The sequence below is a fragment of the Ammospiza caudacuta genome, chromosome 31 (genome assembly GCF_027887145.1).
Source record: "Ammospiza caudacuta isolate bAmmCau1 chromosome 31, bAmmCau1.pri, whole genome shotgun sequence".
Taxonomy (NCBI): domain Eukaryota; kingdom Metazoa; phylum Chordata; class Aves; order Passeriformes; family Passerellidae; genus Ammospiza; species Ammospiza caudacuta.
Genome location: NC_080623.1, coordinates 2998665 through 3025170, shown reverse-complemented (window position 1 = coordinate 3025170; position 26506 = coordinate 2998665). Strand labels below are relative to the sequence as shown.

The following is a 26506-nucleotide window of genomic DNA, read 5'->3' as shown; positions in this document are numbered from 1 at the left end:
GGATGCTCAGATGATGATTTGGGGCGCTCAGATGGTGGTTTGGGGTGCCCTAACCAGAGTTTGGGGTGTCAGTCTGTGGTCTGGGGTGCCCTAACTAGAGTTTGGGGTGCTCAGATGGTGATTTGGGGTGTCCTAACCAGGGTTTGGGGTGTCAGTCTGTGGTTTGGGGTGTTCAACTCAGGGTTTGGGGTGCTCAGATGATGGTTTGGGGTGCTTACCCAGAGTTTGGGGTGATCAGCCTGGGGCTTGGGTTGTTCTACCAGGGTTTGGGGTGCTCAGAAGGTGGTTTGGGGTGCCCTATCAGTGTTTAGGGCGCTCAGCCCATAATTTGGGGTGTTCTACTCAGGGTTTGGGGTGCCCTGTTCAGGGTTTGGGGTGCTCAGATGGTGATCTGGGGTGCCCTAACCAAGATTTGGGGTGCTCAGATGGTGGTTTGGGGTGCCCTACTCAGGGTTTGGGGTGCCAGTCTGTGGTCTGGGGGGCCCTACCAGGGTTTGGGATGCTCAGCCTGTGGTTTGGTGTGCCCTAACTAGAGTTTGGGGTGCTCAGATGGTGATTTGGGGTGTCCTAACCAGGGTTTGGGGTGTCAGTCTGTGGTTTGGGGTGTTCAACTCAGGGTTTGGGGTGCTCAGATGGTGGTTAATGGTGCCCTGACCAGGGTTTGGGGTGCTCAGATGATGGTTTGGGGTGTCAGCCTGTGGTTTGGGGTGTTCTAACAGGGTTTGGGGTGTCAGCCTGTGGTTTGGGGTGCCTACCCAGGGTTTGGGGTGCCCTGTTCAGGGTTTGGGGTGCCCTGTTCAGTGTTTGGGGTGTCAGCCTGTGGTTTAGGGTGCCCTGTTCAGGGTTTGGGGTGCTCAGATGGTTTGGGGTGCCCTGTTCAGGGTCTGCAGTGCCCTGCCCGGGTTTGGGATGCCCGGCCTCAGTGCCCACCTGCCCCAACATGGCACACACACACACACTCATCAAGCACACGCACACATCATGCTTGCACACACACACACACACACCTGCACACACACAAATCATGCTTGCACACATGCCCTGCACACACACATCATGCTTGCACACACAACCTGCATTCCTGCACACACACTGCACACACACATCATGCTTGCACACACACCCTGCACAAACACATCACACGCACCTGCACACACACATCATGCTTGCACACACAACCTGCACACCTGCACACACATCACACACACACCTGCACACACACTGTGCACACACATCAGACACAAACAACACCTGAACACACACACCACACGTGTGTACACACACCAGACATGACTGCACACATGAACAATGCCTGAACACACACATCACACACTGTGCACACACGTCAGACACAAACAACACGTGAACACACACATTACACATGTGCACACACACCAGACACGGCTGCACACATGAACAATGCCTGAACATACAAATCACACATGTGCACACATGTCAGACACAAACAACACGTGAGTACACCAATCACACATTTGCACATGCATCAGACACGGCTGCACACATGAACAACGCCTGAACACACAAATCACACGTGTGCACACACACCAGACACAAACAACACCTGAACACACACATCACACACTGTGCACACACATCACACACAAACAACATGTGAATACACCAATCACACACTGTGCACACACATCATGTTTGAACACACACATCACACATTTGCACACACATCACACACAGCTGCACACATGAACAACACCTGAACACACAAATCACACGTGTGCACACACGTCAGACACAAACAACACGCGAATACACCAACCACACATATGCACACACATCATACACAGCTACACACATGAACAATGCCTGAACACACACATCACACACTGTGCACACACACCAGACACAAACAATGCCTGAACACCTGCACATCACACATGTGCACACACGTCATGTTTGAACATACAAACCACACGTGTGCACACACACCAGACATGGCTGCACACCTGAACATACACATCACACACTGTGCACACATGTCACGTTTGAACACACACTGTGCACACAAATCGTGTTTGGACACATACATCACACATGTGCACACACATCAGACATGACTGCACACATGAACAATGCCTGAACACACACATCACATGTATGCACACACATCATACACAAAAATCCCACTCGCATATCACACACATATCTCACACACTTATCACACATGTAGCTCACCCATATCACACCCATATATCACACTTATCACACACATATATCTCACATATCTTACACACTTATCACACACGTATCTCACCCATATCTTACACCCATATCACACAATTACCTCACCCATACCTTACACACTTATCCCACCCACATCATACACATCTCACACCACACACTTCTCACACATACCTCACACATCACACACGTATCTCACACATATCTTACACAATTATCACACACGTATCTCACACATCTTACACTCATATCACACAATTATCTCACCCATATCTTACACACTTATCACACCCATATCGTACACATATCTCACACTTATCACACACGTATCTTACACACTTATCACACCCATATCGTACACATATCTCACACTTATCACACATGTATCTCATCCATATCTTACACCCATATCTCACATTTATCTCTCCTTATCTCTCCCTTATCTCCCCTCCCCAGCCCGGGGTCCCCTCCCGCTGTCCCCCCCCCTCCCTTCCCGAGTGCGCACGCGCGGGTTCGCCCCGCCCCCTCCCCTTTAGCCCCGCCCCAGCCCCGCCCCCGCTCCCCCTCCCGCCGGCGCTGCGGCCGCTCCGCTCCGAGGCCGCGGCGCGTCCCAGCCATGGCTGCCCGGGCCCCCCGCTTCCCTCCGGCCCTTCCATCCGCCCGCCGCTCCCCGCCGTCCCCCGCCGCCCTCCTGCCCGTCCTGCTCCTGCTCCTGGCCGGCCCGCTCGGCGGGGCCCGCGGTGAGTGAGCCCGGCCCGCACCGGGCACAACATGGCGGCGCCCCCGCCCCCGCCGTGAGGGGAATGGGGAGGACCGGGGAGGGGTCGTGAGGGGGAGCGAGGGATGATGGAGGGAAGCGAGAGGGAGGCGATGCGGGGAGCTGAGGGCAGCGCGGGGGGATGAGCCGGGGCCTGCCCGGGCCTGGGGGCGGCTGTGGGGCGGGCGGCTGTGGGGTGAGGCCCTGGGGAGGTTTTAGGGTGAGGGGAAGGGGGTGAGGGAGGACTGGGGGTGTGAGGAGGCCCTGAGGGGTTTGGGGGCGGGGAGAGACAGGGGTGGGTGTTCCAGGGTGGTGAGAAGGGCTGAACTGAGGGGAGGGGTGGATCGTGGGGTGGGGTTGGAGGGGCCTGGAGGTGCCCCCAAGGCTGCCCCTGAGGGTTTGGGGTGCGGATGGGTGTGGGTGTTTCAGGGTGAAGGGAAGGATTTGGGGGTAAGATCTATGTATGGGTTTAAGGGGTCTGGAAGAAAGGGCAACTCTGAAGGCATCAAGGATGTGTGTTGGATATTTAGGGGCTCACAGGGGGGGTGTGGATAGGTGTGGGTGTTCCGGGGCGAAAAGAAGGATTTGGGGTGGGATCTATGGATTTAGGGGTTCTGAAATCAGGGGGGACTCTGAAGGCATCAAGGACGTGTTTGGGGGGCATGGATAGGTGTGGGTGTTCCGGGGTGAAAAGAAGGATTTGGGGTGGGATCCATAGGGTTAGGGGTTATTAAATCAGGGGGGACTCTGAAGGCATTAAGGATGTGTTTGGGGGGCTCAGGGGCTCACAGGGGGATTTGGATAGGTGTGGATGTTTCAGGGTGAAAAGAAGGATTTGGGGTGGGATCTATGGGGTTAGGGGTTCTGGAAGCAGGGGGGACTCTGAAGGCATCAAGGATGTGTGTTGGATGTTTGAGGTTTTCCAGGGTGGTGAGAAGGACTGAACTGAGGGGAGGGGTGGATCGTGGGCTGGGGGAGGCGAGAGGGGCCTGGAGGTGCCCCCAAGGCTGCCCCTGAGGGTTTGGGGTGTGGATAGGTGTGGGTGTTTCAGGGTGAAAAGAAGGATTTGGGGTGGGATCTATGGATTTAGGGGTTCTGAAATCAGGGGGGACTCTGAAGGCATCAAGGACGTGGTTGGGGGGCTTGGATAGTGTGGGTGTTTCAGGGTGAAGGGAAGGATTTGGGGTGGGATCTATGGATTTAGGGGTTCTTAAATCAGGGAGGACTCTGAAGGCATCAGGGATGTGTGTTGGATGTTTGGGGGGTTCACAGGGGGCTCACAGAGGGGTGTGGATAGCTGTGGGTGTTTTGGGGTGAAAAGAAGGATTTGGGGGTAAGATCTATGGGGTTAGGGGGTCTGGAAGAAAGGGGAACTCTGAAGGCATCAAGGATGTGTACTGGATGTTTGGGGGGTGTGGATAGGTGTGGGTGTTTCGGGGTGAAAAGAATGATTTGGGATCCATGGGGTTAAGGGTTCTGAAATCTGGGGGGACTCTGAAGGCATCAAGGATGTGTGTTGGATATTTTGGGGGGCATGGATAGGTGTGGGTGTTTCGGGGTGAAGGATTTGGGGGTGGGATCTATGGGGTTAAGGGTTCTGGAATCGGGGGGACTCTGAAGACATCAGGGACGTGTGTTGAATATTTGGGGGGCATGGATAGGTGTGGGTGTTTTGGGGTGAAAAGAAGGATTTGGGGGTGGGATCTATGGGGTTAGGGGTTCTGAAATCAGAGGGGACTCTGATGGCATCAGGGATGTGTGTTGGATGTTTGGGGGCTCACAGGGGCGTGTGCTTTGTGTGAACCAGAGCTGCTTTGGGGCTTTGTGGGATGAGGATGTGTCAGGAAGAGGCAGCAGCAATTGGGGCTGGGGGTGGCTCTGAAGACCCCTGTGCTCACCTTGGGAGGAGATCTGGGAGCCTTCAGCCTCAGGTTTTGGGAGATAACGATGGAAATTGAGATTTATGAGTTTCACAGAGGACGGGCTTGGAGGTCTCAGAGCTTTCTGGGCTTGTCACAGAGGTGTGGATGAGCCCAAGGTGGGAAGTGCCACCGTGTTGTCGTGCAATTTCTGGGGTTGTGGCCTCTTCCCGTTATCCTGTGGCTCATGCTGGGGTGAGCTGGGCACCCCCATGCCCCAGAGGTGTGTCTGTACCACCCACCCCCCTCCAATCTGCCGTTTGGGCTTTTAAGGAAACCTTTCATACCCTGAGCTTCTGGAGCAGCTGTAAATATTTGTTTGGAGGGAGGTGAGGGGGGAAGAACTCTTTGTGTCTCTTGTTTGTTCTGTGTTGTTCCTTTTCCTTTCCCTGCTTCTGCTGCTCCTGGGGGAAGAGTGAGAGCTCTCAGCTCTGTGTTTGAGAGGAGCAGGAGGTTTCTGCTGCAGGTTTGGGGCAAACAGAGGATCCCAGCTCCATTTTTAGGAAGGAAATTGATTTGGGATGAACCGAAGGAACGATTTTCCCAAAGGAAAAACCTGACTGAACATCTCTGGGCACAGAGGACAGGCTGGTGGCCACTCTGGTGTTCAGGGCTTCCCAGAGCAGTCCAGCTCTGTGCCCATGGGGGTGATCATGTTGTGTAACTCGGGTACCTGTCCTGACAGGTTCCTCTGGGGAATATTTTTCTCCTCCCCAACCTCTCCCCGTTTGTGCTCTGCATTCCCACCTGACAGACAGAGGGTAATAACTCTGTGTGTGTGTGTGTGTGTGTGTGTGTGTGCAGATCTGGGCTTGTCAGAGCGCACAAAATGCCTTCAAACCTCACCTGGGCAGCAGATGAGGGTTTACCTGGGATTTCTGAGAATTTTGGGGTACAAATTTGGGAGGAGAGGAGCTGTGTTTTGGTGTAACCCCAGCCTTACAAGGGTGTTTCAACTCCTCTGTGATAAATGGCAGAGCAGAATCAGATGAGACTCATGGCATGGCTGTTCTCAGGCTTTCACTTAGCTAAAAATGGGTGTTTATTAAAAAAAAATCATAATTAATAAACAGGAAAAGACCAATTGAGTGTACAAATCCCCTGGAAACTTGGCAACTCGTGGTGTCTTTGATTTTGGGCTCTAGGAGTGATTATTGTTTCCGCTTTTATTCAGTGTAAGGTGTGAGCTCAGCCTGGGCTGGAGGGAGCTGCTCTCGTGGAATGAGGTGCAGGATGGCAGGGATCACCCTGGGAATAATAAAATAATCAAAAAAAATCATCAATTAAAAAAAAAAGGAAAATAATCAAGAAAAATCATCAATCTTTAGAAACAGAAAAGGAAAATAATCAAGAAAAATCATCAATCTTTAGAAACAGAAAAGGAAAATAATCAAGAAAAATCATCAATCTTTAGAAACAAAAAGGGAAAATAATCAAGAAAAATCATCAGTCTTTAGAAACAAAAAAGGAAAATAATCAAGAAAAATCATCAATCTTTTTTTAAAAAAAAAAGGAAAATATCAAGGCTTCTTTGCAAAGGGGTGTTGCAGCTCAGCTTTGCTTGAAATAAATCAAAAACCCACCTTGAGGGAATAATTTTGGGGCAGCAGATTTTATTATTAACACCACCTGCTTCAAATATTTCCCCAGTTAAATCAGGCGAACCCTGCGTGGTTTGTAAGTTATATCTTACAACTTTCCAAGAAAGCCTTTCTCTAACTGGAAATTCAAACCAGTGTCCAACAAACATTCTTGAACTCGTCCAGCTCCTTGGCCAGACACTTGGGTTGGTTTTTATTTTTTCTTTCCCCTGAGTTCCCTGCCAGCAGTGGATGCTCCGGAAATGGCTCTTGCGAAAGGAGCCGAGTCAAACGTCAGCTCTCATAGCAAGCAAAGTTCACTGGGTGGTGACAGGAGCAGAGCAGGCAGGAATTGCTTCTCTGTTTTATAGACATGAAATTCTGGGTGGGAACTCCTTATTTAAGCCCCTGGTTTTCAGCTGGTTTGTGCTTCTCTTGTGCACCACTGTTTGTTTCTTTCTTTTCAGCGGAAAATAAAAAAAGAGCCTTCCCTACACTTTAAATCCTCGCTGCTTTTTGTGGCCTTCTTGCAAGTGTGGATTGCTGGATGTGGCAATGTTGGCCACATGCTAAACAATTTCCACTCTGGAAAAGCCTGAGAGAAGCCAGGATGGCTCTGAAGTCTTGTTGATAAACCTGGGCAGCATCAGGTGTGCAGGGTGTTCTTCCCCAGCACCAGTGGGTGTGGGGTCTTTTGCCTCCTAAACTGGTTTGCTGGCAAGTTAAAACACAAAATTGGTGTCAGGTAAAACACAAAATAGGTGTCAGGTAAAACACAAAATAGGTGTCAGGTAAAACACAAAATAGGTGTCAGGTAAAACACAAAATAGGTGTCAGGTAAAACACAAAATAGGTGTCAAGTAAAACACAAAATTGGTGTCAGTTAAAATACAAAGTAGTGTCAGAGCAGGAGCTCTGTGTCCATGGTCTGGGTGGGAGAGCAACAGCAGAAACATCAAGGGTTCCTCTAATTAACCTCTTAATGATGAGACTCCTGTCAATTCCTTATTTACAATTTATTCAGAAGCTGGTTTGTGTTCCTGGAGTGGATGCAGGGAAAGTTCTGCACTTTAAACACAAAATTGGTGTCAGACCAGAGCCCAGAGAGGGAATGAGGAGCCCTGTGTCTGTGTTCAGGGTGGAAGAGCAAAAGCGGAAACATCAAGACTTCTTCTAATTAACCTCTTAATGATGAGACTCCTGTCAATTCTTTATTTACAATTCATTCAGGAGCTGGTTTGTGTTCCTGGAGTGGATGCAGGGAAAGTTCTGCACTTTAAAGCCACATTCTTCCTGCCTCTTTTATTTTTTTGTTGTTTCCATTTCATGTGTTTTCTAGTCAGCCCTGCTGCCTTCACGTCAGGTCCAGCCTGTGCCAGGGGACTGCAGCCAGCTCAGAGAAGTTGAGACTCTTACTTCCAACTTGAAATATCCCAGGATAATGTTTGGTTTTGCTTTAAAGTGCTTTGTTTTTCATAGTGTGCTTTGCAGCTAATTTTAACTCCATTTCATGTAGCAGCAGTGGGTCAGTAGATATCAGAAGCACCAGCAAGAAGCAAAGAAGAGAAATGTTTTGATCCACAACAGGAGGGGAAATGAGATGTGGGGAAGGTGCTGTAGCTATGGAAGGGTTGATTTCTCCAGCTTCTTAGTGAGGAAATGGGCACTGACAGCACCCAGAGCTGGCCTGACATTGGATTTTGGGGGCAGTGGCTGCAGGTGACACCTGGGGAGCCACTTTGGACTCAAATTTATCCCAGCAAGGGCTGGAGGGATCCCCACCAGCAAGGTGAATGTGAGTATAAAGGGCCAGCAAGGGATGGAGCAGCTCCTGTGAGAAAAGGATGGGACAATTGGGATTGTCCAAGAAACTTTGGGGTGACCTGATTGTGGCCTTGCAGTACCTGAAGAGAGTCTGCAAGAAAAAATTGGGGAGAATCTTTGCAAGGAGCTCCAGGACAAGAGGGAATGGCTTGCAGGGCTAGGTGGGATTTTGGGCAGAAATTGCTCCCTGGGAGGGTGGTGAGGCCCTGGCACAGGATGGCACAGGATGCCCAGAGAAGCTGGGGCTGCTCCTTCTGTGGAAGTGTCCAAAGCCAGGTTGGAGCCGCCTGAGATAGAGGAAGATGTCCCTGCCCATGGCAGTGGGGTGGAACAAAATGAGCTTTGAGGTCCCTTCCAAGCCAAGCCATTCCAGGATTCCATGATAATAGAATGGAATAATAATATTCCATGATAATAGAATGTATTAATAATATTCCATGATAATAAAATGGAACAATAATATTGCATGATAATAGAATGGAATAATAATATTCCATCATAATAATAATAATATTCTGTGATAATATAATGGAATAATAATATTCCTTGGTAATGTAATGGAATAATAATATTCCATGATAATACAATGGAATAAGAATATTCCATGATAATAGAATGGAATAATAAAATTCCATGGTAATGTAATGGAATAATAATATTCCATGATAATAGAATTGAATAATAAAATTCCATGATAATAATAATATTCCATGATAATAGAATGGAATAATAAAATTCCATGGTAATGTAATGGAATAATAAAATTCCATGATAATAATAATATTCCATGATAATAGAATGGAATAAGAATATTCCATGATAATAGAATGGAATGATAAAATTCCATGATAATAGAATGGAATAATAAAATTCCATGGTAATGTAATGGAATAATAATATTCCATGATAATAGAATGGAATGATAAAATTCCATGATAATAGAATTGAATAATAAAATTCCATGATAATAGAATTGAATGATAAAATTCCATGATAACACAACGGAATAAGAATATTCCATGATAATACAATGGAATAAGAATATTCCATGATAATAGAATGGAATAAGCATATTCCATGATAATAGAATGGAAAGTAAATCTTGATTTTTTAAAGCCTTCATCAGGTGGCTCAGTGTCCCCTCATCATTGCCTCTGGGAAAATGGAGCTGAGTTTTTCCTGTTCCTTTATCCAGCTGAACAAGGAGCACACAGGGACTCCTGGACACACCTGAGGAGTTCATGGCCATGAATTCCTAACCCTGGCTGATACAGGTTGCTCTTTATTTTGGCACAGCACAGAGCCAGACACTGACAGGTATTTCTTTCTTCCAAGCATGTTTACACCCGTCCCTCTTCATTAAAGCATCCAAAGAAGCTGCAGAGCTACAAAGCCAATTGTTCCCCATTTCTGCTGCTGATGTTATTCTGAAACTGGTGCTCCCAGAGTGGGGCTCAAAAGACAAAAATCAACTGCAGCTCCTGTGCCCTCAAAGTCAGGGGAATCATTCTTCCAGCCTCAATTCAAACTGTTGAAAAAGAACAGCAAAAAATCCCTGCAGAAAAAAAAAAAAATAATCTGTTTATCTGGTAAATAACGTGGGTGGTTATTGGCAATTTTACCAATGATCATCTTCAGGTTAATTATCCTCATCCATATTGATCAGGTAGAGTTTTCAGCCCTGAGAAAATGGCATCTTTCTTAGGGAGATGCTGGAAAATGTATTCCTAAAGGTGCTTTAACACCATTGCAGGAGATTCTGCTGTGAAACTTTTTCCTGTCTAGCTGCAGAGACATCTTGACACATGTGAGAATAAATCCGTGCAAAATGAGCTGGGAGAGTTGCTGGGAGAGGAGGAGAAATGTTCTTTGCCTGTCAGAGCTCAGTGTTTGAATCTCCCTGGAGCACAGAGCTGAAATCTGCAGCCCCCCACCTGTTTGTTTGGATCCATTTTGGGAATACAGGTTGTTTTAATGGAGGGACAGAGCCATCCCAGTGGGTTTTTCCTTTTTTCTGTGGTTGATGCAGGGGGATATGGACACTTTCAGTGCCCCAGGATCCTTTCAGAGCTGTAATCCAGGAACCTCATGGGGAGCAGAAGGAGTCAAACCCTGGGCTGGTCAAGGATTGAGGAGAGGTCACTCAACACTGCCAATAAATATTTTTTTTTTATTATTGTCAGTGCTGAGGGATCTCTCAGATTTTGGTGAACAGCAGTGAGGCCCAGCCTCAGATGGAATCACAAACCTGCTCCATCCCTCCAGTGAGAACAAAGCTTTTCATGTTTGTTTGGATCCATTTTGGGAATACAGGTTGTTTTAATGGAGGGAAAGAGCCATCTCAGTGTTTTTTTCCTTTTTTTCTGTGGTTGATGCAGGAGGATATGGACACCTCTGTGCCCCAGGATCCTTTCAGAGCTGTAATCCAGGAACCTCATGGGGAGCAGAAGGAGTCAAACCCTGGGCTGGTCAAGGATTGAGGAGAGGTCACTCAACACTGCCAATAAATAAATTTTATTTTGTTTATTGTCAGTGCTGAGGGATCTCTCAGGTTTTGGTGAACAGCAGTGAGGCCCAGCCTTGGATCAAATCACAAACCTGCTCCATCCCTCCAGTGAGAACAAAGCTTTTCATGTTTGTTTGGATCCATTTTGGGAATACAGGTTGCTTTTAATGGGGGGGTTTGGAGGGACAGAGCCAGCCCTTGTTTTTTTCCTCTTTTCTGGTTGATGCAGGGGGATATTTTGGTGAACAGCAGTGAGGCCCAGCCTCGGATGGAATCACAGCAAGGTTTGCTCCGACCTGCTCCATCCCTCCAGTGAGAACAAAGCTTTTCCTGCCCAGGATGTGCAGCTGAGCCTTGGGCTTGTTCAGGCAGTGTCTGTGCAGGGCTGGGCTGGGCTCTGGCTGTCGGGGTGGGGAGCAGATCAGGAGGGCTCAGCTCCAGCTCCAGCTCCTTCCACACAGCCTGAGCACAGGGGGAATGCACCAGCCCAGCTCTGGGAACTGCTCCTTGTTTCCCTTCACTATTTCCTTCAGCCCAGGTTGGTTTTTTATTAAGTAGATTATATGTTTGGCTCAATAGGAGCTTTTCTTCCCCAAGGAAAAAAGAATGCTGTTGGCATGAAAAATCCTTTTATCCACTCCTGTCTCCTGCTTTGCCCTGGCTGCTCTGAGAGCACTCAGGAGACACCAGCTCTGCTTCTTGCCCACCTTCTGTCCCCTCACCCAAAGGCAAACAACAATTTACTTTTTCCTGGCTCCTGATAAGTTTCTGATAGAAGAATGAAGCAAACTGGAGTTCCTGGACCCACATGAGTTGCTCTGTAATTCTCCTCTCTGCCAGGAGCACACAGGCCTTTCCTCCCTGGCACACACAGAAAATTGGAGAGTTCCTGCCTGCAGCTTGAAGGTTCTGGCCAACAATACCTGGAAAGCCCCTCAGGGGTCTGTGCTGAGAGGTGGAGGAAGGACAGAATGTGCTGAAGGCTCCATTCTCTTTGTTCTAGCTGCTCTCTAACCATGGGGATTTTTGAGGTGCAAACATCAGAATTAAAGTTAGAGCAGAGAGAGGGGTGAAGTTGTCTCAGGGTGAGGTGAAGCCATGGGGCATCCCCCTCCTTTAGCAGGAAATTTTGGCTTTCTGCACAGAACAGATAAGGATCACCCTCTGTCTCCAAGCTGGGGCTCTGGTATCATACCTTGCAGGTAAACTGATTTTTTTTGTTGTTGTTGTTTTTTAATCCTACAAAATGAGACTGAGCAGACACAACCTGCTTCTCTGCTTTCCCTCTCAAAGGCATGCTCAGTTTCAGGCCAGATAATTCACTCAGAAGTTTACAAAACCAGTTTTATTAGTGCATTTTGAAGTGTTTTGTTTGCTTTGTAGCTTCTGGAAGCAAAACTTGCCACAGCCTAAATCTTGGAATTGAGACCTCAAAAATGAGTCTAACAGGAACAAAGTTCAGTTTTGTTGTATCTAAATCAAACTGAAAAGAACCTACACAGTGAAATGTGTGTGGGTTAAATGTTTTTAATTTGTACCTCGAGCTTTTGATAAGTAATAAGGGAGATGCTTTAAAAGACCATTTCCTTTTAAGTAGACATGAAGGCAGGAATGTGCCCTGGGTGCTCTTTGCCATCTCAGATTTTCATAAAATCTCCTTTATCACCAACCTTTGTTCCCCCAAGTATATGGATTTTTCAGAATTGTCTTTTCTGCACTCTGCTGACCATGGGAAAACCCTGATCTTGGGGCTGTTTGAAGTGCATGTTAGTGGATGGGTTTTTTCCTTTCATTACAACATTTCCTCTCAAAATCTTCAGAATCTGTGGATGTTCTCCACCCTTCTCAACACTGATCAGTCTGTCCTGTCCGTTTTCTGTCCTGTGTCCCATTTCTCTGGCCTGTGCTGAGCACCTCCATTTGCTCATGATGCTTTTTAAAGGTGTCTCAGCTTTTGATCCCAGAGTTCCAGAATCATGAAATATCCTGAATTGGATTCACCAGGATCATCCAGTCCAATTCCTGGTCTTGTGGAGACATCCCAAAATCCAACCTTTTGGAGAGCAGTGTCCAAACACTCCTGGCAGCTTCAGGACCCTTGGGGGAAGAACCTTTCCCTGTACCCATCCTAAACCTCTCCTGCCACAGCTCCAGCCCTTCCCTTGGCTCTAAGCACTGGATTTTCATTGCTGTTTTCAATCTGTTGATTCCAAACTAACCAGCACCCATGTCTGAACCAGCTCACAACAGCAGCTGGAAAAGGAGGAGCAGAGTCCAGAGAGAATTAAGTGAATAGTAATGCAATTAGCCTGATTGATTTACCCAGGTCTCTGGGATAAGGCCTAATGGGTGTCTTCCTCCTAAAGGAACCCTGAGTAAATCAGGAGCAGCTTGTTTTTCATGAAGCTTAGGGTAACATGGCCCCACACACAAATATTGAGGGTGATTTAGTGTGTGACTTTACACTGAGAGGATTTAGATCAGCTTGGGCAGAGTTAACTGTGGCCACTTGTATCTTTTAAAACCCTTCTTCACACCCTCCCTACCTGAAAGCCCATTTCTGCAGCAGGTAAGGACATGTTTTGGATTCCCTCTGGGAAGGCTGGGAGACCTGATGAAAGCTGCTGAAAAACCCAGCATGCTGCTAAACAAGCCCCACCCTTCTTCTTGACATTGTTGGATTCCTCTTTGTTCCCAAGGATGGCAAGGCCTGAGGATTTGCTTACAGTTTTTCAGGCAGCTTGAGAAAAGTACAATGACAGCTGGGAGGTGGAAAAAATGTGGGAATCTGCCTCAGAGTTTCTCCTTCTCTTTATCCAAATCATCTTTGTGGAGAGCAGGCAAAAAGCCAGGAATTTATTTGACCCAAGGTGGTGTCTCGGATCAGGGAAGCAGTTATTAAGTGGCTGATCTGGCTGGGTGTGCACGCTTGGCTCGTGCAGTCACTGGGGATTGGGTTGGCTTTGGCCTCTGCCAGCTGCTCCCTGTCTCCCTGAGCTGGGGTGGTCATCCCTGGCCAGCAGGGAGCCTGGACACTGAGCTCAGGTGGAATCAGGTTTGAGGAACTGTTGGGTTTGGGTTGAGTCTGACCCAAGGTTGGGCTGGGAGAGGATCTCGGTCAGATCTCAGTTTGAATTTCGCCTGGTTTGATGGCATGACTTGGGTCATAGCTGGTGGTCCCTGGCCAGCCCAGATGAGGCAGCTCCAGGGAGCCTGGACACTGAGCTCAGGTGAATCAGGTCAGTCAGTTGCAGGAATTGTTGATTTTTGTGTTGAGTCTGACCCGAGGTTGGGCTGCGAGAGGATCTCACCTGGTTTGCAGGCCTGACTTGGGTCATGGCTGGTGGTCCCTTGCCTGCCCAGATTAAGCAACTCCAGGGAGCCTGGACAGTCAGCCCAGGTGCAGTCAGGTCAGTCAGCTTGAGGAATTGTTGGGTTTGGTTGAGTCTGACCTGAGGTTGGGCTGGGACAGGATCTCAGATCTCAGTCGGATCTCGCTTGGATCTCCCCCAGTTTGCAGGCACGACTTGGTCTCTTGCCTGCCCAGATTAAGCAGCTCCAAGGAGCCTGGACACTCAGCCCAGATGCAATCAGATCAGTCAGTTGCAGGAATTGTTGGGTTTGGATTGAGTCAGTTGGAGGAATTGTTGGGTTTGGGTTGGGTCTGACCCAAGGTTGGGCTGTGAGAGGATCTCGGTTGGATCTCACCCAGTTTGCAGGCCTGACATGGGTCATAGCTGGTGGTCCCTGGCCAGCCCAGATGAGGCAGCTCCAGGGAGCCTGGACACTGAGCTCAGGTGAATCAGGTCAGTCAGTTGCAGGAATTGTTGATTTTTGTGTTGAGTCTGACCTGAGGTTGGGCTGCGAGAGGATCTCACCTGGTTTGCAGGCATGACTTGGGTCATGGCTGGTGGTCCCTGGCCAGCCCAGATTAAGCAGCTCCAAGGAGCCTGGACAGTCAGCCCAGGTGCAGTCAGGTCAGTCTGTTGCAGGAATTGTTGGGTTTGGGTTGAGTCTGACCTGAGGTTGGGCTGGGACAGGATCTCAGTCAGATCTCACCTGGTTTGCAGGCCTGACTTGGGTCATGGCTGGTGGTGATTGCAACAGGGGCAGGCAAAGGGCTGTCTGGACAGGCACCTCCTGGAAAGGCTCCTCTGCCTCCACAGTCTGGTTCATGCTGAAATTGGATTCTTGCAGGTCTGGAATACTGAGTATGACTTGTGCTGTTTGCAGAGCCGGTTCTTCCAGAGCTTGAGAGCGGCTCTTGAAATGGAGAATTTAAAGAAGGTTTCCTCTCGTTCAAGCTTTAACTCTCTGTGGGTTTTAAGGGGTTGATCTTGTTTTGATTTCAGCTTTGACATGTCTGTGCTCTGACTGCAAACAAGCCAACTCCACGTGTGAGACGGACGGCGCCTGCATGGTCTCAGTGTTCAACCTGGATGGTGTCAAACACCACGTTCGGACCTGCATCCCTGAGGCAAAACTGATTCCTGCTGGGAAACCCTTCTACTGTCTGAGTTCAGAGGATCTGCGTAATACTCACTGCTGCTACTCTGATTTTTGTAACAAAATTGATTTAATGGTTCCCAGTGGTAAGTAGAGAGTGAGATAAATCATGTGTTTGAAGTGGGAGGAGAGGAGCTGTCTGTTTAGGATTGGGAATTTGGAGTTCTCAGCCTTGTTTTCACTTCTTCCCTTCAGTTGCTGCATGAACTTGAGCTCTGGGTTTATTTCCTTCATCTGTAAAGTGGAAATAACAAACTACTTCAAATTCAAATGGGAATGTGTTTGTTCCCTTTTTCACTGAGCTGGCCCTGCCTTTATCAGCTGATGTTGCTTCCCTTCCAAGACTCCAAATCTTTTCAGTGCTGAGCACAAGTAGAGGAACATTGCAGCAGCTTCAGAGCAAAGTGTGTGGGGAGGAAGGTGCCTGTGTTCAGAACCATGCAGGGGAAGCAGCCCTGCCTCTGAGTGAGGCTGTGGGAAACTTCTGCTTCTCATCCCTGGGACAGAGAGGGCATGTGGTGCTTCCTCACACCTTTCTGTTTTGGGCTGGTTTTCAGTGGGTGCTGGGAAGACTGCAGTCATTTTCCTTGGGAGCAGTGGGGAGGTCTCATCTGTGCTCAAAACAACAAATTATTGTCTTCAGGTTTGCTTCTGTAGCACTTGAAAGGAATCCCCAGAATAGATGGAAAGTCACAGTTTAGTGGTGCCTTTGAACTAGGAAGGTGGTTGGGTTAAAGAGTATAAGGAATTCTGCAGCAGATGGAAACTGTAGGAAAATCCACAGAGGCAGAGAATGTCACAACCTGATATTTGACCAGGTTCAGTTCACTGTTGCAGGGAAAAAGGGAGCAGGGAGCCCTGGCCAACTGGTTGAGTTCAAATAGAAGGTGAACTGCAGAGTGTTCTGGAAAATCAGCCCAGAACTCCTGTCTAAGAGAATGAATGAACAGCCCACAATCCCTGATCCCACAAAACTTCTTTTTGAGGTTTCAGCTGCATTTTGCCTGCTTGAAGATCAGCCCCACCTTAACACTTTAATTAATATATCCTCAGGCTAAAATTGCCCAGGCTCTGAGAGAGCAGTAAAACACTCAAAAGTCCTCAAGGCAATGACAATTTCCTCAAAATCTCTGTTTGTTTTTCTCTTCCCAAGGACACCTGAAAGACAATGAGCCCCCGTCGAGCTGGGGCCCGGTGGAGCTGGTGGCAGTGATCGCCGGGCCCGTGTTCCTCGTGTTTGTCGTCATGATCATCGTGGTCTTCGTGTTCCACCACCACCAACGGGTCTATCACAACCGCCAGAGGCTGGACATGGAGGATCCTTCTTGTGAAATGTGCCTTTCCAAGGACAAGACCTTGCAAGATCTGGTCTATGATCTCTCCACCTCCGGCTCTGGCTCAGGTATTGCGAGATGATGGGACGTGACCGGTGAGAAGTTGCTGTTGTCTCTTTGGGCTGGTGGTTGCCACAGCTTTGCTGCCTCAGAGCCTCTTCAGGGGCTCTGGCATGAAGAACTTGAAGGGATGTTTAAATTCAGTCTCATGTCTGTTCAGGTAGGAGCAATAGTTAAATTCCACCTTAACTGCAAGAGCAAAGAGCTGCATCTGTTCCCAGTTTAGCCTTGGAACAGGGTTTGGCTTGAAAACAGCCATGAACTTCTAACCTGTGTGTTGTTGGATGTCACCTGCATCAAAGCTGCAGGAAATTGGGGAAGATCCCAGCAGATCAACATTTTACAGTGCAAATAGCTCATTTCATCCCAAAGAACCCTTGGGTCTTCCCAGGTGGATGATGTGCAGTGTTTGCTTCTGTAGCACTTGAAAGGAATCCCCAGAATAGATGGAAAGTCACAGTTTAGTGGTGCCTTTGAGCTAGGAAGGTTAAAGAATATAAGGAATTCTACAGCTGTAGGAAAATCCACAGAGGCAGAGAATGTCACAACTTGATATTTGACCAGGGAATAAACCTTCAGTAGCACATCTGCTGCTAGATATAAAATATTTGGGATCTTTTCTATGTATGCTGTGGGCAGGTGAGCTCAATGCTTTCTGTGAGCAATGGCAGCAATGTTGGGACTCCTTTCTTAAGATAAATTTGGGGGATTTCTGCTTTTTGGCAGAAAGTGACTTCAAGTTCCATTCTTTGCATTTTGAGGCTGCAGTTCCTTTCATGTGTCATGGAGCAGAATTTCCCCAACTGCTCCTTGCTGGATCTCTGCTTCAAAGCAAAATTCAGATGCTGCCCAAGAACTGGCACATCCCACACAGGAGCTGCCACCATTCCCTGCTTTGGGTCTTGCTCAGGCTCCCAGTTGTTATCAAATGTAAAATCTGCTGGGTTTCAGGACATTTTTCAGCCTCTGGTGTTTCAGGAGGTTTTTTGGTACCACAGTGTAGGAATGTGCCCCCTGTTGACAGAGTGACCAAATTATCCTTTGTCTCCTTAAAAAGGGAAAAAAGCTCAGAAGTTTCTTTCCTCAGTTAGCAAGGAAGACACCTCATAGGACCTGAGGGACTTCGCCTCAAACTTCAGGATAGCCAATTGGACAGGAGCCAAAAATCCCACCTGAGCAATTCACTAGAAAAAGAAGAGAACAAAGAAACTGATTGCTTTTGTGGGATGTTTTACCAGGAGCAAGATCCTCGAGTTTTCTGTATAAAGAGAAAAGAGATTTATTATTTTGCCTTTTATTAAAACTTTTCTGTTTCCAACACCACCACAGAAGCCATCCTGCTGATTTTATGCCTGCTGAGGTAGCTGAGCTATCTTGGGTGTGAAATAATTCCCCAAGAGCTTCTGAGACCTGGCTTCTGTCACCGCAGGGATTGATTCCTTCCTTTCCTTGTCCCCAGGCTTGCCTCTGTTTGTGCAGCGGACGGTGGCTCGGACCATTGTCCTTCAGGAGATCATTGGCAAAGGCCGCTTTGGGGAGGTGTGGAGGGGCAGGTGGCGTGGGGGTGACGTGGCTGTGAAGATCTTCTCGTCACGTGAGGAACGTTCCTGGTTCAGGGAGGCAGAGATCTACCAAACAGTGATGCTGAGGCACGAGAACATCCTGGGATTCATTGCTGCAGATAACAAAGGTAAGAGGTGCCTCAAGCCTGGAGCAGAGGCTTCACCACACCCTTTCCAAGAAGTTTTCTCTAATTTCCAAGCTAAACCTCCCGTGGTGTGACTTTAGGCCATTTCCTCTGGTCCTGTTTCTTGTTACCTCACCTAGCTCCATCCTCCTGTCAGAGTGAGAAGGTCACCCCTGAGCCTCCTTCAGGTGGAGCCCTCCAGCTCCCTCAGCTGCTCTTCAGAATTATCCATTCCCCAGCTTCATTGCTTATCTCTGGTCACATTCCAGCACCTCCATCCTCCTGTCAAGAAGTTCATCAGAGTGAGAGGGTCACCCCTGAGCCTTCTTTTCTTCAGGTTGAGCCCTCCAGCTTCCTCAGCTGCTCTTCACAAGTTATCCACACCCTTCCCCAGCTCCACTGCCCATCTGTGGTCACATTCCAGCACCTCCATCCTCCTGCCAAGAAGTTGATCAGAGTGAGAGGGTCACCCCTGAGCCTCCTTTTCTTTAGGTTGAGCCTTCCAGCTCCTTCAACTGCTCTTCACAAGTTATCCACACCCTTCCCCAGCTCCATTGCCCATCTCTGGTCACACTCCAGCACCTCCACATCTTTCCTCTCATGGGGGATTAAAGCTGATTAATTCAGCTTCTCTGGACCTCTACACTGCCCAAAACTCCTCCAGGATTCGAGCTGTTGCCTCACCAGTGCCTGGCACAGGAGGAAAATCACTGCTCTGGTCCTGCTGGCCACACTATGGCTGATTTGAGCCATTTCTTAACTCACCCCTGTCGAGCTGCAACCTCACCCAGTCCCAAAAACCTGTGGGATGCTCAGTGGCCATTTCTACTCTGGATCTGCCTGAGCTCCATCTCTTTCCTGTTGCAGATAACGGGACATGGACTCAGCTGTGGCTGGTCTCTGACTACCACGAGCACGGCTCTCTCTTCGATTACCTGAACCGCTACACGGTGACCATCGAGGGCATGATCAAGCTGGCCCTGTCTGCTGCCAGCGGGCTGGCCCACCTGCACATGGAGATTGTGGGCACTCAGGGTAAAAACTAAATTGGGAAATTGGGAATTCTTGAGGGGAGGATAAAGCAGGATTGCTGAGAGGAGCTTGTGATGGTGTTCACAGGGGTTCTTGGATGAGGGAAGTGGGAAAATTTTGGGATGGGGCACTGCAGACCCTCAGCACATCCCTGTGACCGTGTTCACAGGGGTCTTAGGATGAGGGAAGAGATGAGGACCTGACTCCATGTTTCAGAAAGCTTGATTTATTATTTTATGATATATATTACATTAAAACTATACTAAAAGAATAGAAGAAAGGGTTTCATCAGAAGAATAGAATAGCAAAGAATGATAACAAAGGTTTGTGGTTCAGCTCTCTGTCTAAGCCAGCTGGACTGTGATTGGCCATTAATTGCAAACATCCAAGATGGACCAATCAAAGATTCACCTGTTGCATTCCACAGCAGCAGATAATCAATGTTTACATTTTGTTCCTGAGGCCTCTCAGCTTCTCAGGAGGAAAAATCCTAAAGAAAGGATTTTTCATGAAAGATGTCTGTGACAGGAGCTGATGTGCTGTGCAGCAAACCCTGCCTGAGTCAGCCCAGCTTCATCTGGTGGTTCTGGAGCAGAAATAGAGCGATTGCTTTGGCTGGCTGTGAAGTGGGTTAACCCAGGAGTTATATCACCATTTCACATCCCATCCTAAAATTGGAGCTGCCTGGGTGGGATGTGAGCACAGGCAGAAGCAGAATCACAAACTTCTGACGTCTGCACCTATGCTGGGATGTGGAGTTTACATCCCTCTTGAGGCCTCTGCGTGCCACTGCATCAGTGGTGCCTCCAAAACACAGAATCACAGAATTATCACAGAATCAATCACAGAATTACAGAATCAATCACAGAATCAATTACAGAATTGCAGAATCAATTGCAGAATCAATCACAGAATCAATCACAGAATCACAGAATTACAGAATCAATCACAGAATCAATTACAGAATCGCAGAATCAATCACAGAATTACAGAATCACAGAATCAATCACAGAATCAATCACAGAATTACAGAATCAATTAACAGAATCACAGAATTACAGACTCACAGAATTACAGAATCACAGAATCAATCACAGAATTACAGAATCACAGAATCAATCCCAGAATAATGAGATTGGAAGAGATCTCTAGGATCATAAAGTCCAACTTATGCCCTAACACCTCAACTAGACTATAGCACCATGTCCAGTCTTTTTTTAAACACATCCAAAGCTGGTGATTGTACCTCCTCCCTGGGAAGAGCATTCCAGTACAATTTGAGCTTTTCCCTGCTCTGTTCCTTATTAATCTAAACAGGAAAAAGTGTTGCAACAGCGGCTTTAACGCCCTGAAATCCAGTTCTGCCTCTGTGCCAGTTCAACAAATGGATTTCCCCAGCTTGATGCATGTGATGGTGTTCACAGGGGTCTGAGGATGAGGGAAGAGACAAGGATCTGACTCCATGTTTCAGAAGGCTGATTTATTATTTTATTATATATATTGTATTAAAACTATACTAAAATAATAGAAGAAAGGATTTCATCAGAAGGTTAGCTAAGAAAAAAAAAAAAAAAGAACGAATAACAAGAGAGTTATTCAAGTCTGAGCCAGCTCACTGTGATTGGCCATTAATTAGAAACAACCACATGAGACTAATCACAGATGCACCTGTTGCATTCCACAGCAGCAGATAATCAATGCTTACGTTTTGTTCCTGAGGCCTCTCAGCTTCTCAGGAGGAAAAATCCTAAGAAAAACATTTTTCATAAAAGATGCCTGTGACAGACCCTTGCTGCTTTTTATTTTGCTCTGCTAGGAAAACCTGGGATTGCTCACAGAGACCTGAAATCCAAGAATATTTTGGTGAAGAAGAACGGCACGTGCGCCATCGCTGACCTCGGCCTGGCCGTGCGGCACGACTCCGTCACCGACACCATCGACATCGCCCCCAACCAAAGGGTTGGAACCAAACGGTGAGAAAATGCATTTGGGTGCCTGGAAATGGTTGAGCTCTGGGTTGAATTCTCTGAATTTAGCATTTCCTGGTGTCTTGCAGCATGTTTTGTGCCCAAATTGATGGCAAAGGGATGTTGCAGGTGAAGGCATTTGTGTGGTTGGAAATGCTTGAGCTATGAGTTGAGCACTTGGAGAATTCTCTGAATTTAGCATTTCCTGGTGTCCTGCAGCATCAGTTTTGTGCCTGAGTTGATGTTCACATGTTTCAGGTGAAGGCATTTGGGTGGCTGGAAATGCCTGAGCTCTGGGGGAATTCTCTGAATTTAGCATTTTTCAGTGCCTTGCAGCGTCAGTTTTGTGCCCAAATTGATGCCAAAGGGATGTTCCAGGTGTCACCACGCTGGGAGGTGTGGGCCAGCCATGTACACCTGGCACCAGGAGCTCATTTAATACATCACAACAAGCTTGGCCTCACTAAAGCCTTTGGGACTTTCTGGTGGGAGCCTGATGTAGTTTTGGGACATTTCTACCTCTTTTCCCAGCTTGGTGTTATTCTTGAGTTATTTTTTTCACTCTGTTGGATCACAGGGCCCAGTTCTGTTCTGATGCCAGCAGAGCTTTTTCTGCTGGGAAGAGCTGTGTGGGAAAACCAATCATTTCCTGTATTCCAGAAAATTCCCTCTCAGAATGAAAATATTTTTTCCTTTTTCTGTGCAGATACATGGCCCCAGAAGTCTTGGATGAAACCATCAACATGAAACATTTTGATTCATTTAAATGTGCTGATATCTACGCCTTGGGCTTGGTCTACTGGGAGATTGCCCGAAGGTGCAATGCAGGAGGTAAAAGTTCTGTCCTTTGTGTGCCTGGACCACTGGCCAGGCTTGCTCCTGGGTCTCCCCCCAGCCTTGGGGTTCCATTGATGAGGAGGAAGGAGGTTTGATCAGATTTGGGAGGTTTGAGGAAGAGCAGGGCTGTGGGAGGACACGTCCCTGTGTGTTGTCACCAAGAAGTGACTCATGAGTGCTGCTAAGCCCAGCCAGTGTTGGGTCAAGGCTGTTGGTGCTCCCAGTGGTGGCTGGTGTTCCTTTGGATGGATTTTCAGGAAATGCTGGTGCTGATTGCTGGGGGACTCCCCCAGATCAGTATAAATGTCTTGGCACGTGCAGCTGCAGCCTCATCCCACGTGTGACAGCCCCACAGCGACCCTGGCGCCTTGCTGGGAGGTGTTGATCCCAGCCTGCTGACTCTGTTCCAGTTTAGGCAGCTGCATTTTATTTCCCTGAATTTTTCTTGTTCACTCCAATTCCAGATTCTTCATTTCTGTTCTAAATAACTGCAAAGTGTTGACGCATCTCAGCAGTGAGTCATGGAGCCCAAACCTCCGTCCGTCTGTCTTTAGCAAGCACAGTGTCTGTGGTCCCTGCTCCCAGGAATTTCATTTTTCCCTGCTCTGCCTTTCAGGTATCCATGAGGAGTATCAGCTTCCCTACTATGACCTTGTACCCTCTGATCCTTCCATTGAGGAGATGAGGAAGGTTGTGTGTGACCAGAAATTGCGGCCAAACATCCCAAACTGGTGGCAGAGCTATGAGGTGAGGTCTGCTTTCATCTCCATTCCTCTCCTATGAGGAAAGGCTGAGAGAACTGAGATTGTCCAGCCTGGAGAGCAGAAGCTTTGGGGTGACCTGATTGTGGCCCTGCAGTATTTGAGGAAGTCTGCAAGAAAAAGGAGGGGAGAATCTTTCCAAGGAGTTCCAGGACAAGAGGGAATGGCTTCCCAGTGCCAGAGGGCAGGGCTAGGTGGGATTTTGGGAAGAAATTCCTTCCTGTGAGGGTGGTGAGGCCCTGGCACAGGATGCCCAGAGAAGCTGGGGCTGCCTCTTCCCTGAAAGAGTCCAAGGTTGGATGGGGCTTGGACAACCTGGGATAGTGGAAGATGAGATTTAGGATCTCTTCCAACTCAAACCACTCCACGATTCCCCCAGGATAAGATAACAAATTTTGTAAGGTGTGCTCTGATTTTGGGGGATGTGGAGGCTGTGCCAGTGCCCAGGCAGAGCAGCAGCCTGGCAGACCCACGTGGGCTCAGGGGAAGAGCAGAGCTCTGACATTTGCTGTCGTTTCTTGGCCAGGCACTACGGGTGATGGGCAAGATGATGCGGGAGTGCTGGTACGCCAACGGAGCCGCTCGGCTCACTGCCCTCCGCATCAAGAAAACCCTCTCCCAGCTCAGTGTCCAGGAAGATGTGAAAATTTAGGCTCTGAGCCTCAACAGGAGGAAACTGCACAGGAGCTGCTGTGCTAAAGTAGACATGTGATGGAGGCCTACCTCGTGTTTCAGCCCAACCTACTGCTACAACCAGACAGCGGGACCTGCAGGCTGCTAGGCAGGGGGACGGAGCCTACTGAACCGCTCTCTTCCCTGCTTGGGTATGAAACAATCCAAAACCTTTTTGTGATCACCTCCTGAGAGCGTGGAGACTTGAAAGGGACTTCACCCGAGGGATCTCGGCCATGATCCTAACTCTTTGTTCCTTGAAAGGAAATCCCTGTAAAGTTGAGTGTGCGTTGAGCACCCGTTGATGTGCTCGGTGCCGGGAGCGGGAAGGGAAAGGGAAGGTTTTTCTTGCCGTACTCTCGAGGATTTTTCCAGGGACTGGCACGTTGATGCAGAAAAAGCAAAACAAATGGTGCTCTCTTCCAAGAGGCTGAGCCGGAACAGTTGATCAGCTTCACAACAACCGTTCTCTCTCCTTTTCTTAAGCTTGAAAAAATCCAACTGGGCTCCGTGCCGGGGCCGCCCCGGTGTGTGCATGCGCGAGGCGCGCGTGTCCCCGTGCCTGGTCATCTCCTCCATAGCCGTGCGGTGTCTCTGCCTGTGGGTGGCTCATCTCTGTCCGTGCTTCCTGTGCATGTGCAAATCTCGAGTGTCCCGTTTGTGAGCTGTTTGCTGGTGCTCTCCGTGCTGAGTCGTGAGCCTCGTGGAGCTTGGACAGGCTGCTGCAGAGCGGATCCCCGGCTCCCCGATGGGCGCCGCCACAACGTCCCATCAGGTTGCCTCACTGCCACCCCCCTTCCCTTTTTTTTTAAGATGAAACAAATAAGGAACTGAGAATCACTCCTGGAATCCAGGTTTTTGTGTCTTGAGCCCCTGGAGTTTGTAATTCTTGGTAGATGGGAGTGAGTTGTGTCAGAGGTGGAGCAGGCGCTGTGGGGGAATGCAGGACTCAGTTCCCAACTCCAGCACCCAGGCAGATTTCTGGGGACCTGATGATGCAGCAGGACAGAGTGGCTGGACAGTGGCCTGGCTGAACATGAGCCAAGAGGTGGCCAAGAACATGCCCAGGTGGCCAAGCAGGCCAATGGCTCCTGGCCTGGATCAGGAATGGTGTGGCCAGCAGGAGCAGGGAGATCTTCCTCTGTACTTTATATTAGTGAGGCTGCACCCTTCCCTTTTTTTAAGATGAAACAAGGAACTGAGAATCACTCCTGGAATCCAGGTTTTTTGGTCTTGAGCCCCTGGGGTTTGTAATTCCGGGTAGAGGGGAGTGAGTTGTGTCAGAGGGGGAGAGGGTGCTGTGGGGATTGCAGGACTCAGTTCTCCTGGGAACACAATTCCCAACACCCAGGGAGATTTCTGGGGATCTGGTAGTGCAGCAGGACAGAGTGGCTGGACAGTGGCCTGGCTGAACATGAGCCAGAACATGAGCCCAGGTGGCCCTGGATTAGGAATGGTGTGGCCAGCAGGACCAAGGAGACCATTCTTCTTCTTCTGTACTTGGCACTGGTGAGGTCACAACTTTTCCTTTTTTTAAGATGAAACAAATAAGGAACTGAGAATCACTCCTGGAATCCAGGTTTTTTTTTGTTTGAGCCCCTGGGGTTTGTAATTCTTGGTAGAGGGGAGTTGAGTTGTGTCAGAGGGGGAACAGGCACTGTGGGGACTCAGTTCTCCTGGGAACACAATTCCCAGTTCCAGCACCCAGACAGATTTCTGGGGACCTGATAGTGCAGCAGGATGGAGTGGCTGGACAGTGGCCTGGCTGAACATGAGCCAGCAGCATGCCCTGGTGGCCAAGCAGGCCAATGGCTCCTGGCCTGGATCAGGAATGGTGTGGCCAGCAGGAGCAGGGACATCATTCTGTCCCCGTACTCGGCACTGCTGAGGTCACACCTCAAGTGCTGTGTCCAGTTCTGGCCCCTCAGTTTGGGAAGGATGCAAAGGGGAGGACAAAGAGGCTGGAGAGGGGCTTGAACAACCCCTGTGAGGAGCCCTGAGGGAGTTTGGGGTGCTCAGCCTGGAGAAAAGGAGGCTCAGGGGTGATTTTATCCCTAAAGGTGGCTGTGCTCAGGTGGGGTTGGGCTCTGCTCCCACACAGAAGAGGGCACAGCCTTAAGCTGCTCCAGGGGAAGTTTTGGTAGGACATCTGAAAAAAATCCTTCACTAAAAGAGTGATTGGGTGCTGGAATCATCTGCCCAGGGAGGTGCAGGAGTCCCTGAATGTGTTTAAAAATGGCACTCATGGTTTAGCTGATGAGGAGGTGTTTGGTTAGGGCATAGGTTGGACTTGATGATCTCAAAGGTCTTTTCCAGCCTGGCTGATTCTGTGATGAGTTCTGGGGGTTCCTCCCAGCAGGTGTGGGTTGGGAAATCAACATCCATCTTTTTAATCTAGGTGTATAAATATCTCCTAATGTGGAAGTGGCTGTGTCTCAGTGTGGGGTGGGGGGATCTGCATGGGTTTTCTTTTGATTCAAGGCCAAATCCAGGTGGGGGAGAGGTGGGGTGACTACAGAGACTCTGGAAGTGACAGTTGTGGCTGCCCTGATGACTTTGGCAGTCCAGAAAGATCTGTGGTGTGGAGGTCAGGTCTGCAGTAGAGAACTCTGAAGCCATAACTTTTAACTGGAGTGGTTTTGATTATTATTTTTTTAATTATTATTGTTGTTATTATTATTGTTGTTGTTGTTGTTTTCTGGGAGGGTCTGGATTTTAACTTTTTTGAATCTTGTTAATTCTTTCTAAGAGCAGAAAAACAATCTCTAATTATTACCTCTTGACCTGTTGGTTTGTAAAGAAATCACTGCAAAAAAAAAAAAAAAAAAAAAAAGGAAAAAAACCAAA

At 48.4% G+C, this 26506-nt stretch overlaps 1 protein-coding gene across 1 annotated transcript; it reads left to right on the top strand.

The window, feature by feature from the left end:
* Positions 1-2833: 2833 nt before the first annotated feature.
* On the top strand, positions 2834-26506 carry ACVR1B (activin A receptor type 1B). Its single transcript, XM_058822054.1, has 9 exons — positions 2834-2957; positions 15156-15395; positions 16463-16711; positions 18163-18393; positions 19258-19425; positions 21239-21395; positions 22096-22220; positions 22843-22973; positions 23514-26506. The coding sequence occupies exons 1-9, from the start codon at positions 2834-2836 to the stop codon at positions 23637-23639; spliced, it is 1551 nt and encodes a 516-aa protein (XP_058678037.1). The 3' UTR covers positions 23640-26506.